This window comes from Eptatretus burgeri, chromosome 15, assembly GCF_056783735.1.
Source record: "Eptatretus burgeri isolate ZD-2024b chromosome 15, Ebu_testis_v1, whole genome shotgun sequence".
NCBI lineage: Eukaryota > Metazoa > Chordata > Myxini > Myxiniformes > Myxinidae > Eptatretus > Eptatretus burgeri.
Window position 1 is genome coordinate 48,298,221 of NC_140975.1, and position 18,143 is coordinate 48,316,363.

Here is an 18,143-nt window from a genome sequence, read left to right on the forward strand (position 1 = left end):
GACATTATCACTGTAAAACATCCCATTAGTTTCAATCTTTTTTGAGAAGAAACCCAATAACTCTCTAAATGAATTATCAATTGTGAAATCAACCTTGTAGTTATTTTTAAGTTTAATCGTTGGTTTTGAAGTATGTTTTTGAATATCTATAACAATATTTTTTGGTTCATCACCCTGTTCTTTCATAACACAAACAATTTCGGAAGATATTTGAGAAATCTCATATGCTCTGGGTGAGACTGTTATCGTTTTGTATCCACTTCCTCGATTATAAGGTATTATAAGTTTCCATGGACAATAAAGATGCCTCATATTCTTTTTTTCGGCCAAGTTGTAGTGGATATGGAAATGAAGATGTGTGGTCGCTTGTTGTGAAATTAAAACTGAGGATTGTGCTTCTCATCTTATTTAATATGAGATAAAATGTCTTTATATTGATATTTATTAATTATTCTCATGTTCATCAACTGATCGAAAATGGCTGATGCTTCATTAAAACAATTGTTATTTCTAGCCTTCTTACTACCTAACAACAATAACAGTGTATTAACTAATTGTGATGGGTCATTGGGAAGAAAACTAACACCTGAACCAAGGATAGTTAAATAATGTGTTTCTGCTTCTCATTCTTGCCACATTTACCAGAAAGACTAACCCTATAATTAACAGAGTTCAGCAGATCAATATATACTCTATCATCATTATTTTTCATATCCAATGGTTTATCAAAATACTTTGATTCACCCCTCACAGTTGAACCTTGTCTTCCATCTTTTGTGAGAAGAAACATTAATCTTGGAGTTAGTTTAATTGGGGGTTGAGCAGAACCCAAGAACTTTAATTCATCATTAAATATCAATACCTTTTCTTGAACAAGATTAAATATTGCTGGTTGTTCTGTTGGAATGAGTCCTGCTTTGGTTTTTGAATCCGCTGAATATTCATTGTTTTGAAGAGCATCCACAATATAATCAGGGGGGTGATTAATCTCTTCCAGTTGTTGAAATAATCCGTCATCATCATATTCTAATTCTCCTATATGCTCTAATTCTTCCTCCATCATTTGAAGTTTTTTTGGAGTATATTCTAATGTGGGAACTGTGGAAACATCTATAATTTTTTCTTTGGAAGTTTTTAAAAGTGGTTTAAAAATTTTATCTTGTTTTCTTTCAAATGCTTCTTCACCCGTTAGTTTCTGTCTGCGTTTCTTCTTTATGTCTTCCTGTTGTTTTACAACTTTTGAAACCAACTCTTGATGTTCCTTAAATCTTCTTGCTCTTTCTTTCACATCCATTTTTTTATTGGAAAATATCATTTAATATCTCATCTTGTTTCACAACAATATATTTATATTTTTCAGTCGTGTGCTTCATATAATCCCCAAATTCCTTTTTACTACATAATTTAGAACAATTATCTCTCCAAAAATTGTTTATATCTATTGAATTTAACTTGAATAAAATAAAAGTATTAGCATTGTTTCTGATGGAACGACGAGGAAGTTGAAAGTACGATTGACTAAGATAAATACAATTACAAGAAGAATGTCTCCCTCTTGTGTGGTAGCTGTCCATTACCATTTGGTTTCTCTCATGAATACAATCATCAAAGATAATGAGGTTCTTTTTTGATTTATCCAAATCTTGGGGAGACGGTATATCATCCGTATTATCACTAAGAATACAAGTTATCGGTTTTGATTTCTTTTTACATCTCTGTGTATCACAAAATAGTTGTATTGCATCTTCAATGTTTTAATCATTTAGGTTTTTTTTTGAAGTTTAAATAAACCGATTATATCTTCTTTTTGAAGACCAGCATTAAAACCTTGTGAGAGTAGTTGATACTCTGGTTGAAAACTCGACTTTGTGAAAATTATTAAATTATCATAATCTAAAAAGTTGGGAGTCAGGAGCATCTTCAAAAGTAAGCAGGTTTTTCCGCATCCGATTGAACCAACTATGAGACATCTTAATGAATTTTGGAGATTTTTATGGTTGTTAAATTTTATCTTATTTTCCCAAATGGGTAAAAAAATCATTCATTTATATATTTGGAAAACAGGTTATTTAATTTATTATTGGCTTTTTTAGAAACTCTATATTTTATCCTAAGTTGGGGTTTAATTTCAAGATAATCCATTATTTTATTTATACAATATCTTGTGTTGATATTTCCCTGAAAATGACAATCGTGAATAATATATTACAACAATCCTTTGAAGATTTCTCAAATACGTTCAATTTCTTCCCTTGTTAGGAAAGGTGTCTTATCACCCTCATACTTTACATTCATTTCTCTAATCAATCTAGTAAAGTAATTCATTTTTGGTGTAAATCTAAAAGAATTATTTTCCTTTTTATATATTTTTGTTATCATTAATTCGATGATAATCACAGAATATACATTGTTTATAGGCTTTTGACTCTGTGTTTAATCCCACTCTATCACACGCAGGACAATTCTCAAATTTGTCATATGGAGAATCAGGGAAGTCTAGCATATTTATAAAGTAAAACTTTACTTAAACTAAAGTTCATCTTCAGAATCATCTATAAAACTATCATAATCACTCTCATAATCTTCAAAATCTTCAGTTGAATATTGACTCATTTAATTAGTAGAAACATTACCATTGATATCTATATACTTTTTTTCATTACCAGATTCAACGACAACAATTTTATATTAAAGGTAATTTTAAAATGATCCTTAACTACTATTGAACGAAATGTCATTTCACCTGATATAGTAACATCCTTTATTTCATCAGGATTTACATCATTAGGGTTGTTGAAAAAAATACAAATTTCTCCTTGCATATTACAGATGGTCTTATCTTTTCTTTCTAAAGCTTCATCCATAAGGTTTTTGTTTTTTGATACTTTTTCTTGTTTCATTGCTTTTTCAAGTTTTGAATATATTACCAGAAGGAGAGGAGAAACCTTTGTAAGAGATACTTTAATTGATATTCTTCCAGGTATACTAAAAGCCCTTCCACTGAAGGAAATTGAAGAACTCATCTTATCCACCATGATTGTTTTTATCCAATAGTTGTTATATTTATCTTTGTTCAATTGTACATCCTTGACATATTTTTCAGAATCTTTAACAAATGAGGAGATTGATTGAAACTTGTCTTTTGTGTCTTGAAACATTGTATTTATTAAGTGAAAAAAGTTGGAGGATAAAATGGTTTTAAGCACAGATTCACCTATAAATTAAATGAAATTTTCATCAAGAAAATTTTAGTTTAAGCAAAGTTTTATTTTATAAATATGGTGAATACAACGTACTGCGATGTTTGTAATCACGAATATAAACATTATAAAAAACACCTTCAAACCAACAAATACACATTCAATCTTTTCAAACAAATATCTCCTCTTGAGTTGGAAAGAAAACATTGTGATATCTGCTCAAAGGATGTTTTGAAGAGTAGTTATAAGAATCACCTTCAATCACAAAAACACAAGAAAAATGAGTTTAACGTAAAGGGAGACTATTATATTGAAAACACTGATGGGACATTTAAAGGGCATAGAAAAATAAGTATTTTTCAATTTGGAGAACCCGGTCCATCATCAATAGCTGAATCAATTGAAATAGTGAAACCTGATGTTGAAAAAGTTATTAAAAAGACATTAAAAGAAATGAAAACTTTAAAGTTTTATATGGGAGTGAAAATGAATATGAAAAGACAAGATGAAGAACAAACTCCTTATACGAGAACAGATCTTCATTTTATAACATTTCAAGATTTTTTGAATAGTGGGGTTTATGAAGAACTATCAAGACAAGAGGAGGATGTTAATAATACAGTGGTAGGAAGTGGATTTAATATTTTAAAAATCATCTTTTTAGATATACACATTCTAAAATCAAACCCTCTTAAAGCTTCTTCTTATATTGAATTACCAAAAGAAATAAAACTAAAGAAGGCAGTTGTTAATATTAAGAACAATGATAATAAATGTTTTCTTTGGTCTGTTCTTGCTCACTTACATCCACCAAATTGTAATTCAGAAAGAGTAAAACAATGTATGAAATATGAGAATACCTTGGACATTAAAGATTTTAAATTCCCAATGCCACTAACAGATATTCCTAAATTTGAGAAAAAGAATAATCTTTCTATTAATGTATATGGATTAACGGATACAAACAAAGTTCAAATATTAAAAATGTCAAACAACTATAAAAATGAAGAAACACACATTGATCTTTTATATTTTAGTGTTGGAAAGAATTCACATTATACATACATCAATAATTTATCAAGATTAATCTCTTCTCAGGTATTCAGAACAGCAAACAAAATATATCCTTGGAAGCGATGTCTTAATTCATTTCATTCAAAAGAACGATTAGAATAACATTCAAAATATTGTAGTAATCATAAATCAGCTGTAATTACAATGCCTAAACCTGGTGAAAAGATTTCTTTTGAAGATTATAATAAATTTATCATGCACCCATTTGTGATATATGCTGATTTTGAATGTATCCTTAAAAAGATTAATACTGCTTCTCCTAATCCAAAAGAATCATATACAAATAAATATCAAAAACATATTCCTTGTGGTTTCTGTTATTATATCAAATCATCTGTTGGAGAAAAGTATAATAAACTTGAATATTATAGTGGAAAAAAGGCTTCACAAGAGTTTGTAAAATGATTAGAAAAGGATTGTATAAGACTAACTAAATTAATGAAAGAAACAAATGAACCGATGAAATTAACCGAAGAAGAAAAATTAGAATTTAGAAAGAACAATATCTGTCAAATTTGTGAGGAGGAAGTTGAGGAGTCTAAAGTTAGGGATCATTGTCATCTTACTGGTAAATATAGAGGTCCCACTCATTCCTGTTGTAATCTTAATTATAAATTTCCTTCATTTATTCCAGTCTTTCGTCACAACAGCGCCAACTATGATACACATCTATTTATGGATGAACTTTCTAAAACACCAGGGAATATTTCTGCCATAACAAACACAAGTCAAAAGTATATTTCATTTACAAAAATGATATTCACAAAACCTTTAACTCGTATTAGGTTTCTAGATTCTTACAAGTTTATGGGAACACCACTAGCCTACCTAGCATCAAATCTAAGCTCCATGGGGTCTTTTCCAAATCTTAATTCATTATTTCCAAAAGAGGAAATTCTAACTAAAGAGGAAATTCAGATTAAAGAGAGAATTCAAAGTAAAGAGGGAATTCTAATTAATGAGGAAATTAATGAAGAAATTCTAACTGAAGATGAAATTCTAATTATAAAGAAAATTCAAACAATGAATGAAATTCTAACGAAAGAGAAAATTCTGATTAAAGATGAAATTCTGATTAAAGAGGGAATTCTAACTAGAGAGGAAATTCAAACAAGGAATGAAATTCAAAGTAAAGAGAAAATTCTTACAAGTAAGGGAATTTATCCTTATGATAATATGGATTCATTTATGAGATTTAAAGAAACACAACTTCCTTCAAAAGAAAGTTTCGATAATAACATTTATGAAGAAGAGATAAGTGATAAGGAATATAAACACGCACAAGAAATTTGGAAAATATTTAAGATAAAGAACCTTGGAGAATATCATGATTTGTATCTAAAAACAGATGTTTTATTGTTCGCTGATGTGTTTGAAGCTTTTAGATCACTCTGTCATGATAAAAATTGTTATGGATTAGATCCTGCCCACTATTTCACAGCTCCTGGTTTAGCTTGGAGTGCAATGTTGAAAATGACAAAACAAGATATAGATTTAATCAGTGATGTAGATATGCTTTTGATGATTGAGAAGTCTAAGAGAGGTGGAATATCACAAGTATGTTCAAAAAGATATGCTAAAGCAAATCATAAATATCTTCCAAATTATGATAGTGAAAAATTATTTGATGTAATTATTTGATGTATTTTGATGCTAATAATTTGTATGGATGAGCAATGTATCAATCTCTGCCTTATGGTAAATTAGATTGGGTGGAAGAAAAGGATTATGAAAAGGCTTTTATGAATATTGTAATTTCCTCTCAAGAGGAATTGAATGAGGAAGAAGAAGGTTATTATTTTGAAGTTGATTTGAGGTACCCGAGTGATCTTCATAATAAGCATGAAGACCTTCCTTTTGCATGTGAGAAAGAAACCCCAAAGAAAGAATGGTTCACTGATTATCATAAAAGTTTTAATATTAAAGGCAAATCAATAGAAAAGTTATTCACAACATTCTATGATAAAGAGGGATATGTTTTGCATCAGAGAAGCTTGAAACAGTTTTTGAGAGAAGGATTGAGAGTAGCTAAAATTCATAGAGTTTTAAAATTTAAACAAAGTCCTTGGATGAAAAAGTATATTAAATTCAATACAGATATGAGAACAAATACAAAAGTAAAATTTGAAGGGGAATTCTATAAATTGATTAATAATGCTGTCTTTGGAAAGACAATGGAGAATGTTAGAAACAGGCAAAACATTAGATTTGCAACATCTTGGAAAGAAGCTTCTAGATTGATAAATAAACCAAGTTTTAAGAGAGAAGAGGTTTTTTCAGAGAACTTTTCTGCTATTCATATGGAAAAGGAAAGTATTGTAATGGATAAACCAATTTATATTGGAACAGCAGTTCTTGATTTATCAAAGATATTGATGTATGATTATTTGTATAATGGCTTAAAGAAAGAGTATGGTGAAAATGTTTCATTGTTGTATATGGACACTGATAGTTTTATCCTCGATATAAAAACTGATGATTTTTATAAAGATATGAAGAAAAATATTGGAGTATATGAGACAAGTAATTTTAGTAAGAAGAGTGAGTTATTTTCAAAAAAGAATGAAAAGGTTATTGGTATGTTTAAGGATGAGTTGGGTGGAAAAGTAATGAGTGAGTTTATTGGATTGAGAGCAAAGGCATATGCTTATAAGTATGGTGATCAGATTGATAAGAGGTTAAAGGGAATAAAGGAATATGTCATAAAGAAATCAATAACTTTTAGAAATTATTATAATTGTTTGATGAATAAGAAAGAAGAATATAGGAAAATGAATACAATAAGTAGTTATAAACATAAGATATATAGTGAAGAAGTAAATAAAAAGGCATTAGGAGCCTTTGATGATAAGAGATTTATTTAGATAATGGAATAGATTGTGTTCCATATCGATATTGTATGATAGAGTGTATAGAATAGATTGTGTTTTAACGATGGGTAGATGGGTTAGTGTTTTTAAGGGCTACCGCCGTGTTTTTTCACAATATATAAATGGTCAAACCAAGTATTAATCAAACTAAAGAGTGGAGAAAATCTCAGTCTTGGTATATAAATGGAAAACATAATGAAGGTGAAAAATATCAAATAAGTCTTATTGAAAAAATAACTAAAACAAAGGTAAATAAAACAAATAAGCGAATCATTTTAAAAACTAGTAAGCTCGAGGCCATGTAAAGAAAAAAATAATATCCATGAATGGACTGAAAACTTTGGTTATCAATTTAACAATGGAAAAACAATTTACTATAATCTCAAAATGATATGTGGCTCAGGAGGTGGTCAAACAAGAGCATTAAGAGAAGTTTATCATTTCGTAATGGTACAAAAGGGGTATCTTGAAAAATATAAAGATTCAAATGTTTTATTTTAAAATATTTTAGATGGGGATTATTGTGCAAAGAAAATTAAACTATTGAAGGAATTTAAGAATGAACAAATCTTTATAGGTTCAATGAGTGAGCTAAACAATATGCATTGGTTATTTGAAAAAAAGTGCCCCGAGGCTTACATGTTTCAGATATTTCTTTAGAATCACCTTTAACAAATCGCATTACTACTTTACTACTTGAACAAATCTTTATCTTATTGCATTGGTTATTTGAAAAGAGTGCCCCTAGGTTAAAAGGGGAGACAAATAAATATACCTTGGGATAAAAAGGGGGTTTATTTTTAGGGAAAAAAAAATGAATCGCTGAAAATCCCCCATTCACTTACATGGGGAAAAGTGAGCCAGAATCAGTATATTCACCCTACTCTCATGCAGTACTTTGGAGTTCCCTTAGTATGCATGCAAAGTTTTAGGCAGTGAGGTTTCATGGTTTTGGAGTTATGGAGGACACACACACACACACACACACACACACACACACACACACACACACACACACACACACACACACACACACACACACACACACACACACACACACACACACACCCTTATTTGTGCAGATTATTATAATATCTGATCTGGGTTCAATTTCTGTTTCTGACACGACGATAAACCCAGTATGGTATAGTACAGTATAACAGCAATTTTGCAAGCTTTCAATAGATAATGAAGATGCCTACTGGGTACACAAAGTATTGCTGCAAAACATAAATTCCATTCTCAGAAAACCTAAATTCTTTCCCAGGCTCTTCCCCAGACTGTTCCAAGGTTGTGGGTCCAAGCAAGCTTTGCCTTGCTGAGTGTCCCCGCTGCCTTTCTTCCGCAGCATCCCTAGGCAGTGTGTTTCACCACCACCGCGACATAAAATGTGAATAATAAAAATAATTGTTTCTTTTGATGTTTTGGATAATTGAATTTGACAATCTGATCCATATTTCTTGACTCATACCACAATAAAACAAAGAAACACCTGCTCCCTTCAGGAGGGATCGGGCCTGTGCAAGAATAAGTGACGTGCCATTGTCTTGGGTCACCATGACCCGCAACAAACAGAGTTAGGCTGCACCAGGCAACGTTTATTTTCGGATATTTTTGTTTATGGACAGTTTTGTGATTTTTCTGGAATATTGGCTTCAAGTTACATAAGTCAGCCAAATTTCAATTTTCTAGCCCACCGAGAAAGTATTTAACATTTATGAGTGAGTCACCAAATTAGTAGTTATGAAGAGCTTTATTAAAAATAATAAAATACTATACATATTTCAGCCCAACCCTTTGCCCCTACATATGCTTTGCTGCTTTCTTCCTTCTCATTTTGACATGTGCTTTCACTCCCACATCATACATTGATGTGACTTCTTATACTCAAGGATGCTGACTTTCTACACATTGATAAACAACATCCGAAAATAAGTGACCTCGTGTAAAACCTATTCTTACACTCAATGATACTGACTTTTCAGGTGGTGGCCGAGAGTAAAAGACAAGTGGAACCCTGCAGGTGGCTGGCGGAAACAAAGGTAAACAGGAATTGTTGCCCCACTGCACCACTGTCAGCTTGTACCTTCTGTGTCATGTTGTTCTTCAATGAGCCTATATAGTGTAAAGAAAATAATTTGAATTGCTCTTGATCTCAGCAATATACTCACCCTGCAAATGCTGTCCATGCTCTTTTTGTTCCAGAGATTGTTGAAAGCGATTCTTATCTACCCCACCAAAGGTGGCTGGAGGTTGCTTTCAACCCTGTCTGTTTGTCTGTTTATTTGCTTGTTACCCTCGCCAAAGGAGAGGGTATTGCATTTGGGTCCATTTGTTTGTCTGTTTGTTTGTTTGGCCGCACAAAACTATAGTGTTTTTCTCCACAACTGCCTGTCGGATTGAGATGAAATGTTCACCATAGAAGCAACTACTCACATAGAATGTTTTAGTGATAATTATGATGTTATAGGTTACGTGGTGTGGCAGACATGTTGGAAAAACTGAAAAACTTTGGAATTCTGTATCTCTGAAACCATACCAAGGAAAAAATTGAAACTTGGCGCATGGCAAGTACTCTTCATGAGTAATAAGTGTGACTTTTCATGACATCATAGGTGCCTTCGTTATGACGATGCATATGGAGAACGCTACATCTGATCAGTATGAAAATCATAGACGATCATTTAGGGATAAAATGCTCCACAGAAAAAAAATTGATGACATCATCGGTTATGTGATTCGTCAGCCATATATTTTTTTTTTTTGAAACATTAAAAAATCTTGTTCTCTGAAGTGAATGAATAGATCGAGGCAAAACTTTGCAAGTATAACTGACTATCCATGAAGAACAAAAGTTTCACACAATTGACATCACAAGTCACATGATTTGGCAGCCATGTTGTATATACCCTAAAACCTATAAAATATCTTCGTCTCTAGAACAGCTGGACAGAGTGAGGGGAAACTTCACACAAGTTTTCCCCAAGACATGGGCGTACAAGTTTGTTAAGGAATAATTGATAGGTCACATGGTTTGGCAGCCATATTGGATTGAAGAAAAATATTAAATAATGTTTTCTCTGGAACCACTTTAATCAATGAACAGGAGTCTTCACAATTATGATCTAGTAGTGATGGGGAACACATGTTTTAAATTTCAACTTGATCGGATGCATGGTCTCACAGCCAGAATTATTTGATTTTTTTGATTTGGGCTGTTTTTTATTTATTTATTTTTGAATAAGGATCACTTGGCTGTGCCTGGATGGGTTTGAGAGTAGAGGAGTAGCAGCTGAAATGTGAATCTTATCCAGGTTTCTCCTGATGACTTCATCTTTGCTTTTTGCTTGTTTGGGTTCCTTCTGATTACTCCAATACAGGACTACACCTATTTGGTCTTCCATTTGATTTGAATTGAATTTATTTTAATCACATTCTGAATTCAATTCAATAATGAATAATAATTTAAAAAAACGACATGGATCACGGTTAGGTGTCCAATGGTGTCCGGATGCATCACAGCGGGACATCTTGATACCGGGTCATCACTGTCAGCAGTTATAAAGTGACAGTTCTAATTGTGTCTCTTATTAATTAAGTAACACACCAGTACACAAATGTCACACAAAATACACCACACAAAACAAGTCCTGGTCAGGGTCTGAAATCTCTGATTGCTCTTTTTCTTGTTTGTTTGTCTGTGAGGAGGATATCTCAAAAAGTTATGAACGGATTCGGATGAAATTTGATGGACAGGTTGGGTGTGTGACATTGCCATATCTTGATTCTATTTTGCCATATCTTGATTCAAAATTCTATTTTGGCGAATATCCATATCTTGATCCGAATCTGAGAAATAAGTGATTCTTCACCATTGAATGGAAAAGCCAATATAGATATATATATATATATATATATATATATATATATATATATATATATATATATATATATATATATATATATCTTCTTCTTCCTCTTTCGGCTTGCTCCCGTTAGGGGTCGCCACAGTGGACCAACCGTCTCCATTTCGCTCTATCCTCCACATCTTCCATTGACACTCCAACCACCCGCATGTCCGCCCTCACCGCATCCATGAACCTCTTCTTTGGCCTTCCTCTTCTCCTCCTGCCTGGCGGCTCCATCTTCAACATCCTTCTCCCGATATACTCCGTTTCTCTCCTGTGCACATGTCCAAACCATCTCAATCTCGCCTCTCTCACTTTGTCTCCAAACCGTCCTACCTGCGCTGTCCCTCTAATGTACTCATTTCTTATCCTATCCATCCTCGTCACTCCCAACGAGAATCCTTCAGGATTATCCCGACACCATTTCTCCTCCCATCCACACTATGGTAGAACAGTTTGAAACCACCTCCAATGCTCCTCGCCTTACTCCCCATCCACTTGGTCTCTTGTACACACAGTATGTCCACCTTTCTTCTCTCCATCATATCAGCCAACTCTCGCCCTTTGCCAGTCATCGTCCCAACATTCAGAGTTCCAACTCTCACCTCCACACTTCTACCCTTCCCCCTCTCCCACTGCCTCCGGACTCGCCTTCCCCGTTTCCTTCTCCTCCTTCGCCCAGCAGTAGCACAATTTCCACTGGTACCCTGCTGACCACCGGTACCGGTGGCGGTCGTTGGTAACCCGGGCCTCGACCGATCCGGTATGGAAATTCGTTTTGTTGTCCGCATAATGATTTGGCATAGGTTTTTACGCTGGATGCCATTCCTGACGCAACCCTGGTCGCCTCTTACGACACACAGGGATATATATATATACATATATATATATATATATATATATATATATATATATATATATATATATATATATATATATATATATATATATATATATATATATATATAAAGTTGAAAGTGTGTCTGTGTGTTTGTCTGTGACCTATGCACGCGAAAAGTACTGGACTGTTCCTCACGAAACTTCACATGCTGACAGAACATGTACCCGGGAGTGTCCCGATGTAAAAGAATTATACTTCCGACTTCCGGTTTCCGAATTATGACGTCATCACCTGATTTCGTAACATTAATTTTTCAAGTTCAGCCGATTGACATGGGGCCAACGCCATTTGCAATAGAATGAAAAAATAATGCTCCAGTCAATTGAAGACAATGACTTCTGACTTCCCGGTTTTCAAATTATGACGTCATCACCTGATTTCGTAACGTTAATTTTTCAAGTTCAGCTGATTGACATGGGGCCAACACCATATACAATATATCTAACATATGATTTTAAGTGTTTGTTTGTCTGCACGTGATAATCTCCTGAAAGGTGAAAGATAGGAGCTAACCACTGAAACAAAAAATGTTGAGATGGGCCCCGGGAAGGTTATAGGCTATGTGACAAGGCCCCGCGGCCGGGGGGGGGGGAGGGGTGTGTTTCCCCCTCACAACCCCCTTAGCCTATGACTGCCATGGCCCAATAGGGAACTGATACTGTGCTCGCGTCAGACACATGTATAGAAGATTAAATTCATTCAAAAAGAACCCGGGCAGCGCCGGGTGCATTCACCTCGTAATATAAATATATATATATATATATATATATATATATTTATATATACATATATATATAGCATGATATCTCAAAAAGTTATGGACAGATTTGGCAAAAACTTGCTGAACAGGTTGGGTGTGTGTGACAAGGATGATTTGATTCAATTTTGGTGAAGATCCAGATCTGGAAATGAGAATCTTTTAAGTGATTCTTCACTATTGAGAGAGAAAGGGTCAAAAACAATACATAGCATGATATCTCAATAAGTTATAGATGTAGACAGATTATGACAAAACTTGGTGGACATGTTGGGTAGGTGACAAAAACAAGCCAATTAAATTTTGGTTAAGGTACAGATGCAGATCTGGCCTCTCATTGGGATACAAAATGTCAACTGTTCAGGCTGGTAGAGGTACGTGCTCTACCGAGTGCGTTATAGTCCCCGCTGTGAATCCAACTTGTTATATAAACCATGGGTGAGATCCCGAAAATTTTATACACCCAAGAATGTCCTTTCAACATCCACTTCTCTGCAAAAATCTTTTATTGGTGGATTAAAAAAAATACCCAATATGAAATACGGGCGACATTGCACATTTTACGCCACTAAAGTGCTGAAGGAAAAATGAAAGTGGGTGATGAATTTGACCCCAGATATATTTTGTAAAGGTAGAATAAGCACAATGAACGATATCCATTTTATTCTCGCTCCATGGTCACTTTGCCCAAAATAACAAATAACATGAAAATCTAATATTTGGTCAGATATTTATATCCCCAAAATGTACTATCAATTTGAAATTGGACCCAGTACTTTGATAGTAATTCCTCTTTCAAAAAGTAATTATGCCTGGTGTTGGCTTAATGGTTCGGGTGGTGGGGTTGGGATCCCAGGATCCTGAGTTCAAATTCCCCTTTTCTGTTGAATTAATACGAGGTGGGGTTGACTGCCTGTCATCCTTCCAAGGTCAGCAAAATGAGTGCCAGCTTGCTGGTGTCCTGTGTCAGAGTGGCGACCTGTCCAGGATTGTGTCCAATAGCCAAGGAGACTGCTCAGGCAGCACCAATGCTCTGCACAGTGTATGGTTCCAATGGATGGATGGAAAAAGTATATCCTCCTTCAAAATGTTGTCTTGCATTCAAGCGAACAACATTTGAACAAACGTAATGTTACAATTTCTTCAATTTTTGTTTGCAAATAATACTGCAAAATATGTGTACATAACACTTTACACCAATGTACATGTTTTCATATCACAATCAAAACAAGAACTGTCTTTTGAGATAGAGAAGTCCTTCTAATACATTGTCACATCTAACTGTGAGATCTGTAAATGGCTTACATATAATATTATACTGTGGTTGTGATATATTCACATGATTACATTATTGGCATATAAAGTAGCACTTTCAATGACACAATCATTCTGGATGTATGAGAGTCATAGCCAAAAGGATGGCCATTGAATGAGAATATGTAAATATGGATGCTATATATTAAATAATGCGCCTTAGGTTGACATAACACTGTTGCGGGCCGGTGGGGTCGGGTGAGAAGACCACGAGGTGGGGGAAGCAATGTCAATTCCCACCAGACTCCCCGGAATTGTAGGCCGTTGCTCACAGATAATTCCGTGACACGGCGGGTCACTTAACCGACCGTAGATGCCAGTAACTCAACTGCGTGACCTAGGGTCCTCCCGCCTATGGAATCAGGTTGCCTAATTAACCACGTGGTTAAACCACTGGGGAACCATGCCCTCGATACGCCTTGTCCGAACCGGATCACTCTACCGGATCGGATCACCTTTCCGGATTGGATGCAGCCGAGCGACACTGCCAAGGATGTACCGGCGAGAAGGAACGGACCGTTGGGAATAAAGACCCGGCTAAACCTGGATTCAAACCATGCTGGACCAATGAGGGAAAAGACAAAGGTGAGCTGGGAACATTTCTACAACAATTATTTATTTACAGCAAGCGAGGAAAAGCATGTGGCACAACAAAGGTTTATTGGGTATGTAACGCAGGAAAAGAGGAGAGGGGTGTGGGGGTTTGACAATTATACAAGCAACTTATTAAAGCAGACACAGTGCAGACTTGACGCGAGATTATTAACAGTAACAACAATAAAAGATCTTCTACAGGCTTACTTAATGGACAGGCACCAGCACACTCAGACACACACACAGAAAAAGAAACCCCCAAAAAGGACTTTTGCAGCCAGGGAGGGAGGGGGTTGAGGTTATAGTTTTTGGTACCTGGGCGTTTCAGGGGAGGGATGCTCTGTGGTGCGGCACCCGACAATAGCCACGTTGTTCTGGCCACAGTCGCACGTGTGGAGATCGTGTTCCGAACAGGAAGAGCTTGAGTGGAGAAGGGAGGAGTCCAGAGAGCGAGGGTGGAGCAGTGGGCGGGACCAGGCAGGAGGCAGTTCGTCGAGGCGAGACGTGGGTGGAGTCAAGAAGCAGGAACGCTCTTCGTGAAGACACCCACACCGAACACAACACTTCTCAACACACAACACGGAGGATTTCTCCGTGTTTTATAGAGGTCGGGGGAGGGGCCATGCCAAATCCGACGTCATCGTCTGAGTCGGCGTTCTGACTGGCCCCGACCCCTCACGTGGTCCGCCATCCTGGGCCGGGTTTCGGCCAGACGCTGGTATAGCCCGCCCACCTGGGTGCGAAAGCGTACGTGACATGCCGCACATGTCTGGCCTCGGGTAGTCGGTGGAAGCTCAAAGCGCCAGTCTACTCCAGAGTGCACGTTGCGATTTTGCCTCAGAAGTGATCGTTGGGGAGGATACTGTGGGTTTTCATGCTGTGGTAAGTGAGACGAGGGGCAAGCGAAGCAGATTTACCTCAGAAAAGAAAAGGTGGGAATAAAATAAAAGGGAAAAATGATTTAATAATCCTAACTAATAGCCCATCACAACGCACTCCCTTGTCCTCCCACTACACAAAAGGAAGGGGTCTATCTGCATGTATATTAATGGCATAACTGACTTGGGACAACTATCTGTTGTATATATGCGGTTCTGAGAACCGCAACAATACTGTACTTTTAAATTAATACAAAACACCAATGTATTGAGTTCAGGTAAAAATGCCGATAAAATGTTATGTATATACAGTACAGATATGATGAAATATATTGCATGTCACTTTAAATAAATGTAATGCAAAAATAAAAAAAATGCTAATTCAAGGGACTTTGAGCAACAGAAAAGGAGAAACTCTTGTTTAGTTCAAAATAATCACACAAACTCAGCAACACACAATGTTTTCACCACAAGTTTAAGGTTTTTACAACATTGCGACAATGTAAAATTGTTTGCTGGAAACACAACAACAATGTCGAGCAAGAAGTTTTACTTCTTTAAACCAACACAAAAACAATGTTCAGGAAGAAGGTTTACATCTTTCAATGTTCAAGAAGAAAGATTACTTTAAACTCACACAACAACAATGTCCAGCAAGGTTCGCGTCTTTAAACCAACACAGCAACAATGTCCAGCAAGGTTCACTTCTTTAAACTGACACAACAATGTCCAGCAAGGTTCACTTCTTTAAACCAACACAACAACAATGTCCAACAAGGTTCATTTCTTTAAACCGACACAACAACAATGTCCAGCAAGGTTCACTTCTTTAAACCGACACAACAAAAATGTCCAGGAAAGTTCACTTCCTTAAACTGACACAGTAACCACGTCCAACAAGGTTCACTTCTTTAAACCAACACAACAACAATGTCCAGCAAGGTTCACTTCCTTAAACCGACAAAGCAACAACGTTCAGCAAGGTTCACTTCTTTAAACCGACACAACAACAATGTCCAGCAAGGTTCACTTCTTTAAACCGACACAACAACAATGTCCAGCAAGGTTCACTTCATTAAACTGACACAGTAACCACGTCCAGCAAGGTTCATGAGACACCATTTTCCTGGCACCTGGCAACAAATATCATCTAATTTTTCATTTACATTGCCCTGAGACTGTCTGAATTCAACCGTTTCCTGAATTTTCTTGAAACTTGCTTCAGATTTCCAGTTTGATTTATTGTGAGGGTAATGCATTATGCTCATCAATCCAGGAGTCTTATGTTTGCTTTCGATGCTTGGAGAGATTTCAGTTTCAGAGGTTTTTTTTTTAAATCATCTGTTCTTCTTTTCTCAGCCAAGACAGAAACACCATACTAATGGATTTCTGCAAAATATAAAATGAGAAACAAGTCGTAAGTAATAAATTTTGGATAATTAAGAATTGTCATTAAACACTAAAAAGGAAAGGCTTACAAAACATAAGGGTGCCATCACAAGCCATTGATGTAAATATTTCCATGAAATATATTTTTTACAATTTAGGTACATTCTTCCCCAGAAATATCGTATCTTGCATGTAAAGATACACCAAAACACACTGATTTTAATCGGAATTAGTTCTGCGTGTGACTTTGAAAAGCTCCTCATACGTAATCAATGGGCAGAAATTGATTGATTTTTTTTTTTTGATTTGAGAAATTTTTTGAATTGAGAAATTGACCTGGCAATTACCCAGCTTCAAAGGGGAAACATTGATACAAATCAACAATTGTTCCCCGAATCTTCTGTAAGTTGTACAAATTACTAACTCTCGTGAAAATATGCCCCACCTAAAGTAGGTAGGGTGCCTGATTTCAAAGAATCCGCACAGCCAAACACACCCACATATTGTTTGCAGACATCCTGATTTCAATAGCTCCACAGTCAGGATTTACAAAAATACCCATCTTGAAAAATCCTGGGGGGGGGGGGCAGGGAGGGGGGATTTACACTCAAATTCTGAACCAAACTTCTTTGTGTTATTGTATTTAATTAAATAATTAGTTCGTTTGTTTTTATTTGTTTGATTACTTATTTTTGTCAATTTATGGGTTATGTGAATTGTGTGCATCCTGGCAGGCACGCTTGCAATGGTTATGTGGCGAGAGTCGGGAGCGGCAGCATCGTGAAGACCAACTGCGCTGCCAACTGCATCACTGCCGGAAGCAGTTACATGATATAACATATCGAATGGAGGCTGAGCGACAGCAAACCATTGAATAGCTGGAAAATCAAAAAAGCTGGTTGTGATTGATGAGGATAAACAAGATAAAATAATGCAGCATGTTATCTAACCCACTCTCCTACTCTCCCTTCTTTCAACTGAGGCTTTTTGCATGAATCATCAAAATGATTTTTGTTGAGTAACGAGGGGTCCCAGCCATCCCCAACGTTATTTAGAACTATCTTGAAGATAAGTGGCCAGTCTAAGATCTTACTCTAACGACTGTCTGCCCTATCCCACAGACAGAACAACACACTTGGGAATATGTGAAATTGTTACAAAAGAGGAGGGAAAGGGGTTAAGGGAAACACCAGAAAATTGTATCAAAATTTTAATTTCGTTTAAAATGGGACCAAGAGAAAACAGTGAGACGATAAGA

At 35.6% G+C, this 18,143-nt stretch overlaps 1 protein-coding gene across 3 annotated transcripts in view; it reads left to right on the top strand.

Moving 5' to 3' along the window:
• CEP128 (centrosomal protein 128) overlaps positions 1–18,143 on the top strand; it is a 126,577-nt gene that overhangs the window by 108,112 nt on the left and 322 nt on the right. For all 3 annotated transcript variants that reach the window (XM_085858469.1, XM_085858470.1, XM_085858468.1), the window contains 2 exons: positions 9,130–9,186; positions 17,620–18,143. The exon at positions 17,620–18,143 is cut by the window's right edge and continues 322 nt beyond it. In XM_085858469.1, the coding sequence (XP_085714595.1) occupies positions 9,130–9,186; positions 17,620–17,763 (201 nt within the window). In that variant the 3' untranslated portion in view covers positions 17,764–18,143. The remainder of the gene's footprint in view (positions 1–9,129; positions 9,187–17,619) is intronic.